General features: G+C 36.1%; 5 protein-coding genes across 5 annotated transcripts in view; 4 read left to right on the forward strand and 1 right to left on the reverse strand.

The window, feature by feature from the left end:
- LOC104765266 (terpenoid synthase 25) lies at window positions 1,396–3,924 on the forward strand. Its single transcript, XM_010488952.1, is given in 7 exon segments — window positions 1,396–1,734; window positions 1,850–2,123; window positions 2,218–2,593; window positions 2,668–2,889; window positions 3,004–3,146; window positions 3,229–3,479; window positions 3,563–3,924. Coding segments are annotated over 7 exon segments (1,821 nt in total). The 5' UTR covers window positions 1,396–1,473; the 3' UTR covers window positions 3,857–3,924.
- On the forward strand, window positions 6,106–6,842 carry LOC104765268. The gene has a single exon (XM_010488953.2). It carries the CDS (start codon window positions 6,167–6,169, stop codon window positions 6,635–6,637), a length of 471 nt encoding a protein of 156 aa, XP_010487255.1. The 5' UTR covers window positions 6,106–6,166; the 3' UTR covers window positions 6,638–6,842.
- Window positions 8,817–19,395, forward strand: LOC104765269 (putative callose synthase 8). The gene is made up of 41 exons (XM_010488954.1): window positions 8,817–9,312; window positions 9,459–9,559; window positions 9,668–9,789; window positions 9,873–9,960; window positions 10,098–10,208; window positions 10,356–10,475; window positions 10,560–10,652; window positions 10,735–10,826; window positions 10,924–11,050; window positions 11,157–11,294; window positions 11,368–11,444; window positions 11,535–11,739; window positions 12,125–12,256; window positions 12,340–12,457; window positions 12,530–12,858; window positions 13,036–13,088; window positions 13,177–13,237; window positions 13,342–13,423; window positions 13,513–13,562; window positions 13,636–13,722; window positions 13,821–13,955; window positions 14,073–14,167; window positions 14,246–14,330; window positions 14,415–14,575; window positions 14,659–14,782; window positions 14,903–15,024; window positions 15,126–15,273; window positions 15,376–15,527; window positions 15,645–15,751; window positions 15,835–15,957; window positions 16,051–16,119; window positions 16,213–16,381; window positions 16,486–16,597; window positions 16,706–16,825; window positions 16,902–17,017; window positions 17,124–17,207; window positions 17,300–17,412; window positions 17,496–17,725; window positions 17,811–18,659; window positions 18,769–18,954; window positions 19,040–19,395. Exons 1-41 carry the CDS (start codon window positions 9,063–9,065, stop codon window positions 19,268–19,270), a joined length of 5,967 nt encoding a protein of 1,988 aa, XP_010487256.1. The 5' UTR covers window positions 8,817–9,062; the 3' UTR covers window positions 19,271–19,395.
- Window positions 19,467–20,803, forward strand: LOC104765270 (pentatricopeptide repeat-containing protein At3g14580, mitochondrial-like). The gene has a single exon (XM_010488955.1). The coding sequence runs from the start codon at window positions 19,510–19,512 to the stop codon at window positions 20,734–20,736; it is 1,227 nt and encodes a 408-aa protein (XP_010487257.1). The 5' UTR covers window positions 19,467–19,509; the 3' UTR covers window positions 20,737–20,803.
- The window catches only part of LOC104765271 (C2 domain-containing protein At1g53590-like), a 5,363-nt gene continuing 4,371 nt past the window's right edge, over window positions 20,840–21,831 (reverse strand). Inside the window, exon 12 of the mRNA XM_019241362.1 lies at window positions 20,840–21,691. Within this exon, the coding sequence (XP_019096907.1) occupies window positions 21,039–21,691 (653 nt within the window). The 3' untranslated portion in view covers window positions 20,840–21,038. The remainder of the gene's footprint in view (window positions 21,692–21,831) is intronic.

A 21,831-nucleotide genomic window follows, 5' to 3' on the forward strand; every position in this document is an offset into this window, starting at 1 on the left:
GTATACTTATAGGTGTTCAATCCAAATATCAGATTTTAATTTGGTTTTAGTTTAGACTATTGCACGTATATAACCTACACATAACTATTTTAGAATGGCAAAAACATTTCGTCCCATTCTGTCTTGTCCTGTCCATCCTATTTCATCTCATCCTTACCTGTAAATTTTTTTATGTCTCATAACTGTTCTCTTTTAAATAATTAACTATAGGACAATTTTTTTCGTTCAAAATTTTTGGATAAGAACATAACTAAATTTTGTGCTTTTCTCACATTTTTTTACATATAATTTATTTTTTTCTCCAATAGAAGATTTGTTCATAGTAAATAAATGAAAAAGCTTCTTATTAATATTCAATTTTGCATAAATATATAGTAATACAATATAGTCAACCAATTATAATTACTGAATTTTAGAGTTTTAAATACTTATTTTAGGTTAATTACTATTTAGAAATACAAATATAAATAGAAGAGAGTACTCTCAAATAAGTTGATTTTTTATATATCCATTAAAATAAATTTGAATTGATTTTTATTAATTTCGCATATCTTATATATTAAGGCTATGATATTATTACTATTTTAAAATACCTTTTAAAGTAATTTGATTTTTATTTTAAATTGTTTTTAAAATTAAACTGGATTTATTTATTTGTTCCTAAAACTGTGAGGAAAAATATGCACAAATATTAACTGTAATTTCCTTTTCTTGCTTTTTTCGTTTTTTCCTAAAATATTTATAAAGAATCATAATTTTAGATTTGATTTATTATGTATTTAAACGTTTTCTTTATTTTATTCTGATGTATATGTTATTTTTAATTAAATATTCTAACCGATTAAGACTTAGGCAAGATTATGGTTGATTTAATACATAATATATATATATATATATATATATATATATATATATATATATATATATATATATATGAGAGATGNATATATATATATTTGAGAGATAAACGGGTCAACTAATCGGGTATTAAATGACCCGCGCGTAGACGACTTAATTTGAAAGGTTAGAGATTTTTATTTTAATGATATACTTATTGATTACTAACATTTTTATTTAAAAACTACCAAACAAAACAAAGTCATAGTCCAAAAGTTGGTTTATGAGTACTGCTGTTTTATATATTAAAAAAAAAACAGAGGATTTTAACCAAAAATAGAGTACTTCAATATGACAAAATCAAACATGAGTAATTAATTATTTCCATCTGACAATTTTTTAATTTTGGTACAGGAAGTTTCATGTAATGATGTTGTTGACAATTTTGATCCCCATGTGCGCACGTACCTCTAAATCCAATAATTCACTTTATATATGATATGATCCAATAACGTTTGTATAGTTTCTAAAACAGCGTAGGATGTGAGACATCGAAGTATCACATATATCCTAAGATAAGGAGTAGAGGAGACTTAATATTTCTCGTGTCTTTCTTGTACTGAGAGTGTCTAAAAAATGGAAGCATCAAAAATCTGTTTTGGTCCTAAAACTCTCCCTATCATTCACAACGTCCCTCTTTGTCTGAAGACCAACTTCTCTCTCTTTCCTCGCCGTTTAATTCAAGGACAGTCTCTTTCCTCCAAGAATTCCACAAAACACGACTTGTTCTGTGTTAAGGCTGAGACTAGTGGCGATCTTGAGAGTACTCGTCCATTGACGTACTTTGCTCCATCTGTTTGGGGAGATCACTTCCTCTCTATTCCCCTCGATGACTCCGTAAGTCACACTGACTTGGTCCAATGTGTTTCGTGTGGATGTATTTTTTTTTTTTTGCTAAAATATGTGTTTGTTACCGTGCATGATTTTTATTTTTTTAACTGTATATTTGTAGGAATTTGAGGCACTTGAGGAAGAAATTGAATCGGTGTTGAAGCCTAAAGTGAGAGACATGCTCATGTCTCCTCACAGAAGCGACAAGGAAAGGATTCGTCTCATCCATTTGCTTATCAGCCTCGCTATAGCTCATTACTACGAGAGCGAAATCGAGAAGATTCTACACGAGGCTTTCGGGAAGTTGGCCTGCTTAATTTTGGACGAGGATGATTTGGAAACAATGGCAATTATGTTTGAGGTTTTCAGACTATACGGACACAAGATATCGTGCGGTACGTATACTGAAAGTAAACGATCGAGTTTGATCAGTTTTTTTTTTCTTGTTTCACATGTATATATAACATAGCTTATAATGCTTTGGTATAGATGTGTTCGATAGATTCATAGGCGAAGATGTCAAGTTTAAGGAAAGTATAGTTGGCGATGTTAGAGGGCTGCTACAGATGTACGAAGCCGCACATCTCGGAACACCATCTGAAGATATAATGGATGAAGCCATAAGTTTCGCGCGGTACCACTTGGAATCGTTGGCCAGCCACGAAACAAGCTCCCATCTTTTTAAGCATGTACAAAACGCATTGTATAGAGCTCGATATCATAGCATAGAGATACTAGTAGCACGGCAGTACATCTCTTTCTATGAACAAGAAGAAGGCCACGATGAGACGCTCCTCAGGTTTTCAAAGCTCAACTTCAATTTTTGCCAGATGCATTACATCAAAGAGCTCAAAATTATCACCAGGTAATTATACGGTATATTTAAGATTCTCGTCGTCCATATTCCTTACAAATCTAACCTAATTTTTATGGTTCAAGATGGTGGGAGGAGCTAGGTATACCATCTAAGCTACCGTATTTCATAAGGGACCGAAGTGTGGAGACCTATCTTGGGGGACTGAGAATGTTTTTCGAGCCGCGATATTCACTTGGGAGGATTTTCTCGGTTAAACTGACACTGATCTTGACTGTTGTGGATGATACATGTGATGCATATGCCACTCTTCCTGAAGTTAAGAGTCTTCATGATGCTTTTCAAAAGTATGTATTTAGAGTCTTATCTACAACCATGCATACCAAGATCTCATGCATCTATATGATCTATATATGTGTTTCCATATATTAATGTACCTAACAGAGAAACGAAATGTCGAGATGGGATCTGCTGGCCATGGACGAACTACCGACGTATATGAGAATCATCTACCAAAATGTGTTAGAAACTGTGGAAGATATTCATCAAGAAATGATAGCTCAAGGAAAACTAGGTAGGCTGCAACCAACTATAGATGAGGTAAGTTAACTGAACTCAAGTAGTAGAAAGAGTATAAAACCAATACGTACGTTAACCTAATTAACAAAGAACAACGATCCTTGCAGACTAAAGTCTGATGATATTGTATCTAGCGATAGCAAAATGGGCACGCGCAGGTGATGTGCCAAGCTTTGAGGATCACATGGAGATTGGGATCCCCTCGTCTGCACTGGACGACTTGGCAGCATACGGCTTTATATCAATGGTCGACGATTGTGATCAGAAGCAACTGAACGAGTGGTTTTACTCCAAACCCAAAATCTTCCACGCCTTGAATACTGTGTTTCGTATTAGAAATGACATTGTCACGTTCGACGTACGTATATACACAACTTTTAATTCTGTTTTTTTTTTCAAGGCTATTGCAACATCTCTAATATAAGCAGTACAATATTACAGCAAGAGATGAGCAGAGGAGAGGTGGCAAATGGCGTCAATTGTTACATGAAGCAACATGACGTTACCAAAGAAGTAGCTGTTGAAGTACTGAAGAAGATGGAAAGAGATAATTATAAGATATTAATGGAGGAGTTCATGACGTCCAAAGCTGTGCCGCGACAGATTCTGGTGCGACTAGTCAACATTTCGCGTGTGATGGATTTGTATTACAAAGAAGGTGATGGGTTCGGGGATCCTGATCAAAAGCTCAAACACCTTCTTGCATCTTTGTTCCTCCATCCAATTCCTCTTTGAACATTTATAAAAGTTATACATGTGACTTTGAAGTTTGAATAGGTAATATTCACACGTGTAAGCGAAAAACTCGGTGAAAGTGTTACCTATTTCCTTTACAGCATTTTTTTTGGTTAATATATATACTTGCATCATCTTACAGATCTTGATAAATTTTTTTTTTTTTAAATGAACATTTTACTGGTTACAGACTTACAGAGGAAAATTAGAAAAAAAAAGCAGATCAACCGGTGAAATTAAATGTTGATGACTGGTATAGAATAAGGAAAGAAGCCGATCGCTCGGTTTCTGGTTTATATAATCTGTTTCATTTTTAGATTCATGTTTTAGAAAGAAAAAACTGTTTCAAAAAAGTTACATGTTATCATTAATTTCTAGATGTAATTCTTGTTTTTTTTTTTTCCAGTTCACCTCTATGAAAAAATAATTTTTTTTGTCTACACTTTTGAAAACTGCCAATATTATCATTTCAAAAACTATTTTTAAATATGTAAAATTACTAAAATAACCTCACTTAAAAATAATAATTAACCAAAAAGATATATATTATAAATACTAAATCAATTTATTAGTAATAATTAAAATATTTATATTCTATTGATACAACAACTAACAATTTCATAGATTTATTATCCTAAAATTATTTTAAAATAATAACAAATAACAATATTTTACCGACATCAAATTATGATTTTTTGTTAAATCATGTGCTATTATTATCGTTTCATTATTATTGAAAACAAATAAATTAGTTTAGTGTTTAAGAATCCCATGTTTACTAATTAAAAACATTACATTACAAAGTTTTTAATCATTTAATCATGTGTACCGAGCGATAATTGATGCGACGAAGATGGGGTGGGTCGGTCCACTAGAAGAACCACCACTCGTGCTAATGCTTCGAATCTCATTTATTCGGTCAAATCACTTCTTCTCCAACATCCAACACCCACATGTGACACGTACCTTATCAAGCATATCGTATACGACCCCCTCAAAATTAAAGTTTCCTTTTTTACATATATTTTTATTATCAATTTAGTGTCGGTACGTGTATTGTGAATTCGTGATTGTGACATCCATTTGCATTCTTAGGCTCTTTAGCCTACATTGTATTTATTTCAAGCCTATATATGTTAGTGTCCCGAACCGTTTTTATAGGCGTGTAAATGGTTCATTCGTACAGCTTATTAGAAAACTTTTGAAGAAATTATATATCAGTTAATTTTAGAGATAAAGCTTTTACAAATTTTGTGACATTATTGTATTATAACACTTCTTCATAAACACACGACGCCCACCTTTAATTGTGATCTTAGTTTTCTTTTAAAACATCCGAATCGTTTCATGTAAGGAAATTGTTAAAAAGGTAACGCAAACTGTATAATTGTGATATATGAACGTTGAACAATTCCGTGATTCTATTGTTTCATCAGTTTTCTAAAACAAAAAGAATTTCTTCGTTTTACAATTATGTGAGATTCTTTTTCTTAAAATCGATATGGTATTCTATAATTTTCTATCCCTCATGTTTTTATTTCTTCATTTCTTAATGTTTTTGTTACGGCCACAAATCATAATTTTTTGTTTAAGAAATGATATGGTGTATAAATTAAAGTTTGACATTGCCTTTAAATTATTTTTTCCTGTAGAAATCAATTCCTCAAGAATAAAATCTTTCATAAAAATAAATTACTTTTTGTGGATATTTATATGGTACTGGTGTTTTCTTTGTCTACATAATAGTGGTATTATCCGGAGCATTTTAAAAAGTTCCCCTTTTAAAAATAAAAGTAATTCTACGTCCGTCGATTTGTTCCTAAGTTAATTGCAAACACGAGTAAAGTAGATGTCTCGGCTTTGTTTCTTCGCCTGTCCTAAACCATATCTATAAGTATTAAGTGGGTTGTGTGCATTGTACCAAACTTGAAAGATCTTGCCTGTACGCATATTCCCACTTGTACATTTGAAATTTGACATTCAACTAACTTTATTATTATATAGATGCTCAAGAATTAATTTCATTTAGTCATGTCTCATCGATGGTCCATTACTAGTTAGGCCAAAAGCTACGCTATCCTATTGTTTTTTATTATTAAGTATTATTACCATCATCATATCATATTACATATGATCACATGATTGGTCGTGTAGTGTGGGGGAGACATCTTATCTCATATGCCAATTTGCCTAATTAATTAATGAACCTTTGCCTATATAAGAGACCTTAGTTTTGGCTCAAGCTATAATCTATTAAAGTAGTATATATATTTTCTCTTAAGAATTACTCTTTTTTCCCCTCTCTCACAAATGGCGTCGGTGCAATATGCTTTTGACCATCAAGGCGGCATGGAGATTAACAACGATGAGCTTCTCATGTCGTTCTTGGAAGAAGAATCTCCCGTGGAAAATCATAGTAGCATCAACAAAGAGGAAGAAGAGAAATTAAATAGTGTGATTAGATCGTTAGAAGTGGAGATCAACATGAGTTCTCCGACCATAGAAGCTAGGAAAATTGATCTGCAACAGACCCCGACGATATGCGGTCTTGAAGATGATTTCAGGTGGCTTAACGACTTTGATATTGGTATGATTTCGTCGCAAAATGATGATGAGATGATGAATTGGTGTACGGAACTTTCTTACATGGATGGTGTGGTAGATAGTAGTGTTCTTGAGATTGAAGGTGGTGATTATTACTCTCATATTAACTATGGACTTACATTTGAGGAACCAACTCTTTCTCTATGGCAAGAGGATAATGATGTGGTTATGTATTGATTGATTTCGTGAAGCCATAATATAGCAAAAGCTGTTTAATAATCTGTTAACATAAAAAAAGAAACAAAAGTGTTTCATATAATCTTTTAACAAAAGAGAAGAAGGATGTTTCAACCAGTTATTTAACCTTTTAAATTCATGTATGTATTAGTAAACGGTACGTTAATGTTACATGCTTTTTATTATGGATTTTGGGAAATTACTATGTTTTTTGCCCAAAAAAAAAACATATATATATAAAGAAATATGTTAGAAGATTTATCGTGATTATCACTTGACAAGAACAATCATTAAAACTAGCTGGATGGAAATATATTTTTAATTTAAAAGTATATTTTTATCATTATAACTTTTAAAATATACAAAAAGTTAATATTAGTAATTAGTATACTTTGAAAATAGCTTGATTAAAAAAAGAAATATCAACATAAGTGAACAAAGGGCAAATTAATGGTATTGGACTCTTGTTGGTGTATAGTTTGGTTAAAGAGATATTTGAATGTCGTTTGGCTGTTAAATTATGACAAAATTTTCTAAAAAGTGAAAATCATGTTTTACTGGGCTTAGAAATATAAAATATAATTGGTCGACAAAAAATAAAAAAATATAAATAAACCTAAACAAATATGAAAGTTGTTTAAACCAAAAACAAAAAAAAATATGAAAGTTATTTTTTTTGTTTGTCAACAACATGCAATACACGAATATGGATTTTCATATCGTGACACACTGAGTCCCTGACACATCGACACTATTAGCACAAATCAGTTAACTACAAGTCTACAAGTGCTGGTTGGATGTGAGAATTCTTCGAAGAACTTTTTAAACCGTCCATATATCATAAATATTTTTTTGTATAAAAAACTGATTTGAAGACATTTAAGCTTTGGTAGGTTGCTTTGCATTCAAAATACATAACACACAAAGCCCATGGGCCATGGGCGATTGATCAACATGTATCTAAAAATCATATATGGAAGTCCAATTCTAATTCTATATATCAGGCGCAGATATCAGTTCATTGCATTTAGAAAAATACTTGGGTTCAAGACAAAACTACCATTAAGCTTCACTTGAGGTCTATGCATTACACACTCGTCAATGTAATTAAGTAAATTTATTATCTTCGATACATAAAATTGTCCATGTATCTCGTGGCTTTTTTAAATATAGTTTGTGCAATAAATAACGTAAGAGAAAATCAAGACAAAATACACACAAAAGAAAAGCTCAGTTTGATGTTTTAAAAAAAGAGATTGGTTCGCTTTGGGCACCAAGTTATTTGTAGTCTTTTGGCATATTCTTAGTGACTAAGATACATATATGCACATCAAGTATATGCTTTAATATTCCAATTCATTTAAATAAGATTTGGCTGCTTTACAGTCAATCAGCTTCTTTTCTTTTTTAATGTTAGTTTTTTTCTATTCCCATGCACGTTGGTATATATATTACGGTGTAAAATAAACTATTGTTGTGAATTAGCCACTTTTTTAAAGCAGGGATTTAGCAACAAACAAAACACTTTTTTGTTTGTTAGTCATCCAATGAAACTAGTAAACTACTACATATACCAAATGTTTGTTTCTTCATACATCTTATTATCTATCACTTTAACTCTTGTCTTTTATTTTGTTATCTTTTGGAGAAAAAAAGCTTACTTAGTTAATAAAAAAGTTCTTCACAACTTTAATCTTTCTGACATTTAAGACCAATTATGCAAAGCTAATTAACACTTCTCCTCTATAGATATAGACTTCAATATAGTAAATCTCAACTTTTCTTGTAATACATATGAAATTGACTCAAATGATTTAATCACAACATGTAGTAATCAAAAACTTAAACCTAGTTATATCAGGATTAATCCAAATTACATTTCTTCCAAAACTAGGTAAAGTTTAATTATAATAAATCATTTGCTTAAAAATAATATAAAATCACACACATTATATTACTGTATATCAAGGAGTTATATAATCTAAAATTTTAATTAATAAAATTATAATCTAATCAAAGGAAAAAAAAACAAAAAAAAAACTGAAAATACATAATTTAATAACCTACGCCTACATATTCTCTCTATGTTTCCCTCTAAAAAAAAAAGAAAAAACGGCCAACTCTATTAAAGAAAGCAAAAAGCGCCCAAAGAAAAAGAAAAAAAAAAAGAAAAGGAAATCGCACTCATCATCACTCCAGTATCATCCATCCCCTCTCATCAAATCTCTCCTCCTTTTTCAAAAATTTCCGCCATGGAATTGGAAACTCACCTCGCTAAGCAATTGCAACTTTTTATAAATTTTCTTCCCATTTCCACTCATCTCTTTCCCTCTTTCTCCTTCCCTCCTTACCGACGAACAAATCCCTAGAATTAGAAGAATCAGCTTTAGTACTTCGTCTGATTCTCTGATTTATTCTCCTGGATATGTCTCACGAAATCGTCCCCGTAGACCCCATAGATGTTCCTAGCACTAGTTACTCACGGCCTATTCTGGGTGATGATGATTCGCCGGAACGCCACCAGTTCACTAGATCCCTAACTTTTCGGGAACATGTTTCGTCCTCGGAGCCTTTTGATAGCGAGAGGCTTCCTGCGACATTAGCCTCAGAGATTCAGAGGTTTCTTCGTATTGCTAATTTGGTTGAGTCTGAGGAACCTCGTATCGCTTATCTTTGTGAGCTCACTCTCCCCCACCCCTCCTCTCCTTCCCTAAATTTTTCAGCTCAATTTTTACTACCTTGTTCGAAATTGGAGCTTTCTTGTTGAAGAATCATACTTCAGTTTCCAATATTATAATGTTGAAATGTTTGGGGGTTGCAGGCCGATTTCATGCTTTCGAGATAGCTCATCACATGGATAGAAACTCTACCGGAAGAGGTGTACGGCAGTTCAAAACTTCTCTTCTTCAAAGGCTTGAACAGGCAAGTCTCCTATAGCTGTGTTTTTTTTTACCAAGATGATATGAACAAATCGGAATCATTCATGAAAATTTCTAAACAAATGATATGTTTCTTTGATTTTTTTTGTAGGATGAAGAGTTTACGGTAAGAAGAAGGAAGGAGAAGAGTGATGTACGGGAGCTCAAACGTGTCTATCATGCTTACAAGGAATACATTATTAGACATGGTGCAGCATTCAATCTCGATACCAGGTAAAATCTACTTACTATATATAGCTTGTTTTAGTTCAGTTTCAGCCAACACACTAACACATTTGGAGTTTTCATCTTAATAGTCAGCGAGAGAAATTGATTAACGCACGCAGAATTGCTTCTGTTTTGTATGAAGTTCTTAAGACAGTCACAAGTGGTGCTGGCCCGCAGGTTCTCCCCTCTTTCTTTTTTTTTTTTTTTTTTTTNTTTTTTTTTGATTCGTTTCTCTCCACCCGAATCTATATATAACTTGTGCATTGGTTTCACAATGTTGTATGTCTAATTTTAAATATTTTGTTTGCTGATAGGCCATTACGGATAGAGACAGTATTCGGGCAAAATCTGAATTTTATGTGCCATATAACATTCTTCCTCTTGATAAAGGAGGGGTACACCAAGCAATCATGCATCTGCCTGAGGTACAAAGATATATATTGTCTTCTCACCATTTAAGTATTTGGTGTTTTTTGTTTTTATGATTTCTCATTGTAGTATGTATGCATTGTTCTGTCACACCGCATACTGAAATTTTCATGGTGAAATGTTTCTTTGTGTCTTAAATACAGATTAAAGCTGCTGTTGCAATTGTACGTAACACTCGCGGGTTGCCTTCTCCAGAGGATTTCCAGAGACACCAGCCTTTTGTCGATTTATTAGAATTCCTGCAGTATGCATTTGGGTTTCAGGTACTTGTCAGGAACTCGCTATCAGTATTGTAAAGACTGTAACTACAGATAGTGACCAGACTTTCAATTTTTTTCTTCCGCTAGAATGGAAATGTTGCCAATCAGAGAGAGCATCTGATCCTACTGCTCAGTAACACCATAATACGGCAACCTCAGAAGCAGTCTTCAGCACCAAAGGTGCTGTGTTATGTCGCCTTTTTCTTGAATAAATTAAGTTCTCCATCTTTGAAACTGACATAATCTTAATTCTTGTAACCAGTCTGGTGATGAGGCAGTAGATGCGTTGATGAAGAAGTTTTTTAAGAACTACACAAACTGGTGCAAATTTCTTGGGAGAAAAAACAACATCAGGTATTTTTTGATAATCTTCATCTGTTCACTTAGAATAGTTTTTTCACCTCTTTAGCCCATTTATATTAAATTGTTTGGCCTCACGATCTACCTGCAGGTTGCCCTATGTGAAACAGGAAGCCCTACAATATAAAACACTGTATATAGGACTCTACCTTCTCATATGGGGAGAGGCGTCAAACTTGAGGTTCATGCCAGAGTGCCTGTGTTATATTTTCCACCATGTAAGCGAAAAAATTCTGTTTCCATGTTATTAATGCGTTTTAGAAAGTTCATCATTCAATCTGATCAATTTTCACAATGTTGATGTTGATGTTGATGATAATTCAGATGGCATATGAATTGCATGGAGTTTTAACCGGTGCAGTTAGTATGATAACTGGGGAGAAAGTCATGCCAGCATATGGTGTAGGACACGAATCTTTCCTTGTGAATGTAGTTACCCCCATATACAGGGTTGTCGAAAAGGTGATCTTCTGTTTGATGAAGTGCTTGAATTAACTTTAAAATGAGTAGTCAATTGTATAGAATATGTCTGCAGGAAGCTGATAAGAACAAGAATGGAACTGCTGATCATTCAATGTGGAGAAACTACGATGATCTGAACGAGTTCTTCTGGTCAGAACACCATATTACGTCTCTTTGCTACCATATCTGTGTTTAAAAGCCGTGAACAATATCACTAATCAGTCTTTACGTCTTCTACAGGTCTCCTGAATGCTTCGAAATAGGTTGGCCAATGCGAGTGAACCAGGGAGATGGCGAGGAATGCTTTGATGGCCAATGTCAGCACGACTTTTTCTGTGTAGAATCGTCAGATACCAGTAAACCAGGGAGATGGCAAGGAATGCTTAGATTTCGCAAGCAGACAAAGAAAACGGATGAAGAGATAGAGGATGACGAAGAACTTGGGGTACATGTCCCTGTAACTCATGGATCTCTTCCCCTGATTATTCATTTGCATATACACACTAAGTAACCTAAAGAACACCGGAAGCTTTATTCATCAGTAGGCTGTTCACTTTTGTCATAGCAGTACGGTGTTCCTAGCTTGTTCAAGAGACTACGGAGCATATTATCAGTTAATATCTAAGTAAGCACATTATTCAAATTGGTCAATACATGTGTGAACGGCTTCCAAGTCATCATTCAGAAAAAGAACTTTGGCTGTCTGTAGGACTAACGTTGTTAGGTTCAGAAAATTGCATTGTTTTTAAACTATTTACAAAGATTGTACGTCTCAAACCGCTATATAGATACATTTTTCCTTGCGTCATGTGATCTTCTCTTCACTGTAGGGTCTCCGTGAGGAACAAACTAAACCAACCTCAAAATGGCTGGGGAAGACAAATTTTGTAGAGACACGTTCCTTTTGGCAGATATTCCGAAGCTTTGACAGAATGTGGAGTTTCTTTGTTTTGTCTCTACAGGTTCCTCTTATTCTGCTCTTTCATCGTTCAAATTATATCCAAGTATACATTAACAAATGCAGAAAATCTTCTTATCATTTCAGGCATTGATTATTATGGCTTGTCATGATGTGGGATCTCCACTCCAAATGTTTAATGCCAATATATTTGAAGACGTCATGAGCATTTTCATTACCTCTGCAATTCTAAATCTTATAAAAGGTTATCAGCCATCTTTAATATGAAACCTAAGATAAAATACTTATTGCTAACAATTTATGGGGCGTGTTGCAGGTATTCTTGACATAATCTTCAAATGGAAAGCCAGAAACACTATGCCGATCAATGAAAAGAAGAAGCAGATGGTGAAGTTGGGTTTTGCAACGATCTGGACTATTATTCTACCAGTGCTATATGCTCATTCAAGAAGGAAATACATATGTTATTTCCCAGATTACAAAACCTGGCTTGGTGAATGGTGTTTTTCTCCATATATGGTGGCTGTCACGATATACCTGACAGGAAGTGCTATTGAGTTGGTCTTGTTTTTCGTTCCTGCCATCAGCAAATACATTGAGACCTCCAATCATCGCATCTTCAAAACTTTGTCGTGGTGGGGACAGGTACATAAATCTCAGAAACTCTATACATTTGTTCAAATTTCTCACAGTTAAGCATTAAAGCCCACCAAATGTATTGTACATGTCTTCAGTTTGTCCGTTTTAGTTTTGGTGCATATCAAACTCAATTTAGAAGTTAGTATCCGATTATTTTATTGACTGCTAGCTGATTTTCTGCAGCCTAGATTATATGTTGGGCGAGGAGTGCAAGAAACTCAGATGTCACAATTCAAGTATGTATTTGGCCAAATTTCCTCGTTTACTTTTGTTGACCATGTTTTTTCTATTTTTCTGTAGTTTTTATATTTGTTTTCTGTTCAGATACACCCTCTTTTGGATTCTAGTTCTCCTGACCAAGTTTTCATTCAGCTATGCATTTGAGGTAACTAGAATTGATGCAGTTAACAGATAGGCGCTACTGATAACTGATGTTGTATGCGTTGAGCTCAAACAATTTCTTACATTCGTTATGATCTGAAAATGCAGATAAAGCCTCTAATAGAACCTACACGACTTATAATGAAAGTTGGTGTGCGGAACTATGAATGGCATGAAATTTTCCCAGAAGGTTTACTCTTATACTTTAATTTTTTGTTCTTATGTTGTAAAGTATGTATTGAAGCGTACTAAAGAACCTTTTTTTTTCTCCTTCTATAGTGAAGAGTAATGCTGCTGCAATTGTAGCAGTATGGGCGCCGATCATGGTGGTGAGTTCTCTATAGGTAGATAAAAAGCTTTGAGTTTTCCAGCTCGTACCTTCCATAAAGATTGAAGTTTCAGGTCTATTTCATGGATACACAAATATGGTATTCAGTCTACTGTACGATCTTTGGTGGGCTGTATGGAGTTTTGCATCACCTTGGTGAGGTAAGCACACATTTTTTCAATGCCAGAGTTGTCATTTTTGCATTTTCTGGCCAGGTGTTGCTGTTTCCAGGTTAACATGTTCCTTTATTTCTATTCAGATTCGAACTTTAGGCATGTTGAGAGGCCGGTTTCATACTTTACCTTCTGCTTTTAATGCATGCCTTATTCCACACTCAACAAAAGATGAGAAAAGGAGAAAACAACGAGGCTTTTTCCCTTTCAGTTTAGGCAGGGTAAGAATTTTTTTGAATGGATAATGTGTATATGCTAAAAGACTAAACTGTACTCTTTTTTATTAGCTGGACTATATCTGAGCTTCTCATAAAGAAGCCATCCACTTTTTTTTGCAGGGGTCTGACGGCCAGAAAAATAGTATGGCCAAGTTTGTGTTGGTGTGGAACCAAGTCATTAACAGTTTCAGAACAGAAGATCTTATTAGTAACAAGTAAATTGCTCCCTTCTGTATTGTACGCATGTAAAGTGACATATATAAATAGCTAATAAGTGATATTTTTATATTCAGGGAACTAGATTTGATGACGATGCCGATGTCATCGGAGGTTTTATCAGGGATCATCCGTTGGCCCATTTTCCTCCTTGCAAATAAGGTACATTTTCTTAAAAAATTCTAAGCAATTATTTTTGGTGGGAATTTCGGGTTGTTGGTAAATATAGCTGCCCCATCTTACTAGTTTTCAACAGCTCTGAGCATTACGAAAGACTTTGTCGGGAAAGATGAGGTTCTTTACCGAAGGATTCGGAAAGATGAGTACATGTACTACGCAGTAAAAGAATGTTATGAATCTTTGAAGTACATTCTTCAGATTCTTGTTGTTGGTGATCTCGAGAAAAAGTATAGCCTCATAGCTATTTACAACTTTTACTTCATTTTCTGCTGCCTGCGGTATGTAGTTTATATATTTGATATTGGCTCAGGATTATATCTGGCATAATAAACGAGATAGAGGAAAACATCAGACAGTCAAGTTTGCTTGAAGAGTTTAAGATGACTGAGCTCCCAGCGTTGCATGATAAATGTATTGAGCTGGTTCAACTCCTGGTAATCATCTTGTGGTGTTGCTATAGATTTCAGATTTTAAAGTGATGGCCGTTTCGTTGCCTAAAACTATAGTACTTCCAACGGCCCTTTACAATACATGGGTTCTTCTGTACATTCCAGGTTGAGGGAAGTGAAGAGCAACTCCAGGTTGAGAAAAGCGAAGAACTACATGGTAAACTTGTAAAGGCTCTTCAGGATATCTTTGAGCTGGTAACAAATGATATAATGGTACATGGTGACAGGTTAGTGAATTACGAAGTTACGGAGCCCCTGTTTTTTTTAGTTCTCTCTATGTTGAGGAATGAGCTAGCTAACATTGCGTAAGAATTTTTTGCATGTTTAGGATTCTCGATTTGCTCAAGTCTCAGGAGGGATCAGAAGAGGACACAGATATCTTTATGAGGGTTATAGAACCACAATTGTTTGAATCTTATGGAGAACATAGATGCATTCATTTTCCACTGCCAGATAGTGCCTCATTGAGTGAACAGGTACCCTATAAGCGTGCTACAATGTGGCCTTCATTCAACTGTTCCAACTCCAACCCTGCGAAAATTCTGCTGTGTGCTGATAATGTACATTGGTTTTGGCAGATCCAGCGTTTTCTGTTATTGTTAACCGTCAAAGATAGTGCAATGGACATACCAGAGAACCTAGAAGCTCGGCGACGCATATCTTTCTTTGCTACTTCGCTTTTCATGGATATGCCCGACGCTCCGAAAGTACGCAATATGATGTCTTTCAGGTTTGCCTTCACGACTTTACCCTAAAAGAATATTCAAATTATTACTTCATTCTCTAGGAAACTAGAAGATGAGTACATGCTTGGATCATCAATTGATGACTAACACTTTGGTTGCAGTGTTTTGACACCGCATTATCAGGAGGATATTAACTATTCAACGAAGGAACTACATTCCACCCAGTCTAGCGTGTCAATCATCTTTTATATGCAGAAGATTTTTCCAGGTAAGTCACAACGCGTGTTCGTTTTGATTGATGTCTGTATTTTCTGTTCGTGTTTTAATGTAGTCTAATCTTTGGATTGTTAGATGAGTGGAAAAACTTTCTGGAGCGAATGGGATGTGATAATTTGGACTCATTAAAGAAAGAGGGTAAAGAAGAAGAGCTTCGAAGCTGGGCATCATTTCGTGGACAAACATTGAGTAGAACAGGTGAGGCCAATAAGAATATGTGCAAATTGCCTGATTGATCCTTAGCACTCTTTAAACTAACAAATTTATCTTTTGTTTTCATGCTTAACACAGTTCGTGGTATGATGTATTGCCGAGAAGCTCTGAAACTGCAAGCCTTCCTTGACATGGCAGATGACGAGGGTATGTCATCTTGACTCTAATCTCCGATCTTTGCAACTTCTTTTTGAAAACATTTATCTTGTAGATTCCAATGTAGTCCTATTTCTCCTCTAGATATTCTTGAAGGATACAATGACGTGGAACGAAGTAACAGACCTTTAGCCGCACAACTTGATGCATTAGCAGATATGAAATTCACGTATGTTGTGTCTTGCCAAATGTTTGGAGCCCAAAAATCAGCTGGGGATCCCCACGCGCAGGACATACTTGACCTGATGATAAAGTAAGCTTTTATTGTTATGCAAATTGTACATGACCTCAGTTAGATTCAGTAGCCTAAGTTGTAAATGCTTCCCTAAAGCACTATTCCATGACTGTTGCATTTAGGTACCCGTCTCTCCGTGTTGCATACGTTGAGGAGAGGGAAGAAATCGTGTTGGATGTTCCAAAGAAGGTTTACTACTCTATACTGGTAAAAGCTGTCAACGGTTTTGATCAGGTATCAATAACTTTGCTACAATGCTTGATAATTTGATGTGCAAGTTGAACTGTAAAATCTTCGGTACACCGTAATAGTCAATGATTTAAAGTTGGTATGATGTTCTAGGAAATCTACCGTGTCAAACTTCCTGGACCACCTAACATTGGAGAAGGGAAGCCTGAGAATCAAAATCACTCCATAGTTTTCACTCGAGGCGAAGCACTTCAGACTATTGACATGAACCAAGTAAGTTTTATGCCTCTTCGATGTACAATTAATAAACCACCATTGTGTCTTCTAAAACTTCTGACATTAATGTTAGGATCACTACCTGGAAGAGGCTTTTAAAATGAGAAATCTCCTTCAAGAATTTCTTCGAAACCACGGAAGAAGACCTCCAACAATTCTTGGATTAAGGGAACACATCTTCACCGGAAGGTTTGTTCCACACATACGTGCATGCACATAATTATATTTCTCCCTGTGACAACCAGGACATGGTATCTCATAAGCACGGAATTTACCTGAGTTTTTGGTATTGCAGTGTTTCTTCTCTAGCATGGTTCATGTCATATCAAGAAACCAGTTTTGTCACAATCGGTCAAAGGCTTCTTGCTAATCCTCTCAGGCAATAATCCCTAAGTCCTGAGCCCTCAAAATTACAGTTTCCACTTGTTGCGGCTACGGAAACCTAATGTATGTATTTTTTTTTTTCTACAGAGTCCGTTTTCACTATGGACATCCAGATGTATTTGACAGAATTTTCCACATAACAAGGGGTGGCATCAGTAAAGCATCGAGAACTATTAACTTAAGTGAAGATGTTTTTGCTGGTATGAAATCACATATAAAGGACTTCATTCTCAGCAATTTTGTAAGGTTTACTTGTAGTTACACTCTTCCTTGTGTTCTGTAGGTTATAATACCACCCTACGACGTGGATGCATAACCTACAATGAGTATCTCCAAGTTGGAAAAGGTCGTGATGTTGGCCTCAATCAAATCTCAAAGTTTGAGGCCAAGGTGGCTAATGGAAACAGCGAGCAGACTATTAGCCGTGACATATACCGCTTAGGACAACGTTTTGATTTCTTCAGAATGTTGTCTTGTTATTTCACAACCATTGGTTTCTACTTCAGTAGCTTGGTAACGTACATGAAACTTAGCTAAATAATAACGCTTTCTTGTTTCGGTTTTGGATGAGCTCTAAATCCTGCTGACGTGTGTACAGATTTCTGTGATTGGGATATATATTTATCTCTATGGTCAACTCTACCTCGTGCTCAGTGGGTTACAGAAGACGCTTATTCTTGAGGCCAAGGTGAAAAACATAAAGTCATTGGAAACAGCCCTTGCCTCTCAATCATTTATCCAGCTAGGTCTCTTGACCGGTCTACCAATGGTGATGGAGATTGGATTGGAGAAAGGATTTCTTATAGCTTTTCAAGATTTCATACTCATGCAGCTACAGCTTGCTGCATTCTTCTTCACTTTCTCTCTAGGAACCAAAACGCATTACTTCGGCAGAACAATTCTCCATGGAGGCGCTAAATACAGACCCACAGGGCGTAAAGTGGTGGTGTTCCATGCCAACTTCAGTGAAAATTACAGATTATATTCGCGAAGCCATTTCATCAAAGGGTTTGAGCTCATGATTCTTCTGGTCGTCTACGAGTTGTTCAAGCATACATCTCAAAGCAATATGGCTTACTCATTCATCACTTTCTCAGTGTGGTTCATGTCCCTTACATGGTTATGCGCCCCGTTTCTTTTCAACCCTTCAGGATTTACCTGGGAAATAATAGTTGGTGACTGGAGAGACTGGAACAGGTGGATCAAAGAGCAAGGTGGGATAGGGATTCAGCAAGACAAGAGCTGGCAATCTTGGTGGAACGACGAGCAAGCTCATCTACGTGGCTCTGGTGTTGGAGCTCGCTGTTTGGAGATAGTTTTGTCCCTCAGGTTCTTCGTGTATCAGTATGGTTTGGTATATCACCTTGACATTTCCCAAAGCAGCACAAATATCATAGTCTACGCACTTTCTTGGGTCGTGATTCTCGCCACATTCTTCACAGTCAAGGTAAAACCTCTCTCATCTCCTTTTATCTCTCTGCTAGAGTAACAAAAAGATGCACAAAAACAGAACCACAAGTCAAGCTACAAACAATTCTATATGTTTTCTCGTGCAGGCCGTAGATCTAGGGAGGCAACTCTTCAGCACAAGAAAGCATCTTCTGTTTCGGTTCTTCAAAGTCTTCATCTTCGTGAGCATTCTAACAGTCATTATTACTCTATCAAACATCTGCCACCTCTCTATCAAGGACCTTATAGTCTCTTGCTTAGCTTTCTTGCCCACCGGTTGGGGTCTAATTCTGGTACCAATCCTTCCCATTTCGGTTTACCTCTCAGCTGCTCTTACAATTTAATATCTTACAACATCCCCTAAAAATCTCGCTGCAGATTGCACAAGCTGTCAGGCCAAAGATAGAAGGAACGAGCTTGTGGGAGTTCGCACAGGTTCTTGCTAGAGCTTATGATTATGGAATGGGAGTTGTTCTGTTTGCACCAATGGCTATCTTAGCATGGCTTCCAATCATCTCTGCGTTTCAGACACGCTTTCTCTTCAACGAAGCTTTTAACAGAAGGCTTCAAATTCAACCTATTCTTGCAGGGAAGAAGAAGAATCGATAAGATTATGCTTCGTTTTCTTGCTTCCACTCCTCTGCTTTGTACATCTTGTAACTAATTTCACTTATTATTATATTTGCTCTGTACAAAAATACGGTTCATACAAATTATTTCACAAACTTACTAAACCTAAATGTCTGAATACTTAATTACTTGGTTTAATTTATTGATGGACCGGTTTTGTTTCATAATCATATTTAAACAGTTCGTATTCGTAGTGTCTGCTTCTAGGAACAGAAACAATGATTCGTCTTCGGAGGCTTGTTGTTCTGTCTGCATCATCGTATTCAAATCCCAGAAGAAGCCGATCAGTTTCATCTTCGACCGTTCGTCTTCTCTCATCATCATCGACGACGACGTCGCAACGATACTCCGGTGAGGATAAACTCGCAAGGCTAAAGCACAAGGACTGGTTAGCTCCAAACGAGGTTTTGAAAATCTTCGAGAATGTCAAAGATCCGAGCTTTCTGATACCTGCTTACCAACATTACTCTAAACGTAAAGACTACCAACCAACGGAGTCTCTCTACGCACTTCTGATCAACAAGTTCGGACAAGCTAAGATGTTCGACGAAATCGAAGAAGTAATGAGAATCGTAAAGCTCGAGAAACGATGTCGTTTCTCGGAGGAGTTCTTCTACAATCTGATGAAGGTTTACGGGAATTTAGCCGGTAGAATCAACCGAGCGATCGAGGTTTTGTTCGGTATGCCGGAGTTTGGATGCTGGCCGAGTTCCAAAAGTTTCAATTTCGTTTTGAATCTACTCGTTTCGGCGAAGCTGTTTGATGAGGTTCATAAGATCTTTGTGAGTGCTCCTAAGCTAGGTGTTGAGATTGATGCTTGTTGTTTGAATATACTCATCAAAGGACTTTGTGAGAGTGGGAACTTGGAAGCTGCACTCCAACTGCTCGACGAATTTCCTAAACAAAAGTCACGGCCTAATGTGATGACGTTTTCTCCTTTAATCCGTGGTTTTTGTAACAGGGGAAAGTTCGAAGAAGCTTTTGTGTTGTTGGAGAGGATGGAGAAGGAACGAATCGAGCCAGACACGATCACGTTTAACATTCTGATTTCAGGGCTTAGGAAGAAAGGCAGGGTTGATGAAGGGATTGAACTTTTGGAGAGAATGAAGTTAAAGGGGTGTGAACCAAACCCTGGGACTTATCAGGAGGTGTTATATGGTCTGTTGGATAAAAAAAGGAACTTGGAAGCTAAAGAGATGATGAGTCAGATGATTTCATGGGGTATGAGACCTAGTTTTCTGTCGTACAAGAAGATGGTTCTGGGGCTCTGTGAAACGAAGTCAGTTGCGGAGTTGGACTGGGTTTTGAGGCAAATGGTGAATCATGGTTTTGTTCCTAAAACAGGTATGTGGTGGAAAGTTGCTAACTGTGTAGTTTCGAAGAATAATAATGGCTGGAGAGAAAATTTGGATCGTGTTACTGCTTGCCAAGAAACTCCTGCATAATGTTTTATGCCATTATGCTGTATTGTTGAAAGATGGAAAATGCTATGCACAGAAGCTGTTTGTTCTTCGTGTGGAAGAACATGGAAGAAGCAAGACGAGCGACTCATTAAAAAGCAAGATAAAGACTCAAAACTCAATCTACATTTACAACTGTTCTACTTGAGTACACTCAAAAATCCATCCTCAAGCTTTTTTGATTGATTAACTATGATAGTCTTGGGCGTGAAAGACTTTCTCAGCTTCAGTAGTAGAGTTCCTGCCATCACTATATGTAGTTCCCAAGTTTGCTAAATTTACTTTATCTACCTTTGCTTCTTGGAAATGTCCGCAAGACCTTTAGAATCTTCTTTGGAGACATTACCATTTTCACCTGCTTTGACATTTTTTCCTTCAAGTTTTGCTGTTCTTGGTGTCCCCAGATCCTGCACGCTGCTAAATGCAGATTCATCATCAGAATATTCACATTGACATTCAGAATCAGAGACAGACTCAGATTCAGGAATGTTATCTTTCTCTGACACATTGCTTGATTTCCTTGACCCTTTACGTGAAAATGCATACTTTAGTTGTCTTGCAGACTTTTCAGCATGTTTTAGAATGCTCTTTGCAACATCCTTCATGTGTCCCTTGTGCAGGCTGTCTTCAGAACCAAAGCTCCCACCTCTTGAACTTCTTCCTGTGAGAGGACCCGATAGACTGTCTTCAACGATGAACTTTACACCAACATCCTTTCGATCTAACGCCTTCAAATTAATCCGAGGAGAGCTGATGTCCTCTTCAATGTTCCCTGCATTATGACATTCTTCTTTTTTCCCATTCCTATGAAACATTAAACCGATTCTCTTCAGTCCCCGACCAACAGACTTCATCGGGCTCTTTCCTTCCTGATTTTCATCAGTGCTGCTGCTTTCATTTTTGGGGGATGTAGATGCAGTGGAACGGGCACTGCCAGCACCTTGTATTTGGTTATCGAGGCATCGATTCTTGCCTTTTCTTGGTTCCCAAATCTGTGAGACTTCAGTTCCTGGTTGATGTACCCATATTCCAGTCTCTTCTTGTCCTTCGATGTTAATTGGTTCCATATTATCAGGAACC

This window comes from Camelina sativa, chromosome 19 (assembly GCF_000633955.1).
Source record: "Camelina sativa cultivar DH55 chromosome 19, Cs, whole genome shotgun sequence".
NCBI classification, from domain to species: Eukaryota; Viridiplantae; Streptophyta; class Magnoliopsida; order Brassicales; family Brassicaceae; genus Camelina; species Camelina sativa.

What these genes read in the sequence shown, in the direction of transcription:
- LOC104765268 (XM_010488953.2), top strand. Translation starts at nt 6,167, where the DNA reads ATGGCGTCGGTGCAATATGCTTTTGACCATCAAGGCGGCATGGAGATT.
- LOC104765269 (XM_010488954.1), top strand. Translation starts at nt 9,063, where the DNA reads ATGTCTCACGAAATCGTCCCCGTAGACCCCATAGATGTTCCTAGCACT. An exon ending in AGTATGCATTTGGGTTTCAG is followed by an intron (nt 10,476 to 10,559) that starts GTACTTGTCAGG and finishes TTCTTCCGCTAG; the next exon opens with AATGGAAATGTTGCCAATCA. An exon ending in AATTCTAAATCTTATAAAAG is followed by an intron (nt 12,458 to 12,529) that starts GTTATCAGCCAT and finishes GGCGTGTTGCAG; the next exon opens with GTATTCTTGACATAATCTTC.
- LOC104765270 (XM_010488955.1), top strand. Translation starts at nt 19,510, where the DNA reads ATGATTCGTCTTCGGAGGCTTGTTGTTCTGTCTGCATCATCGTATTCA.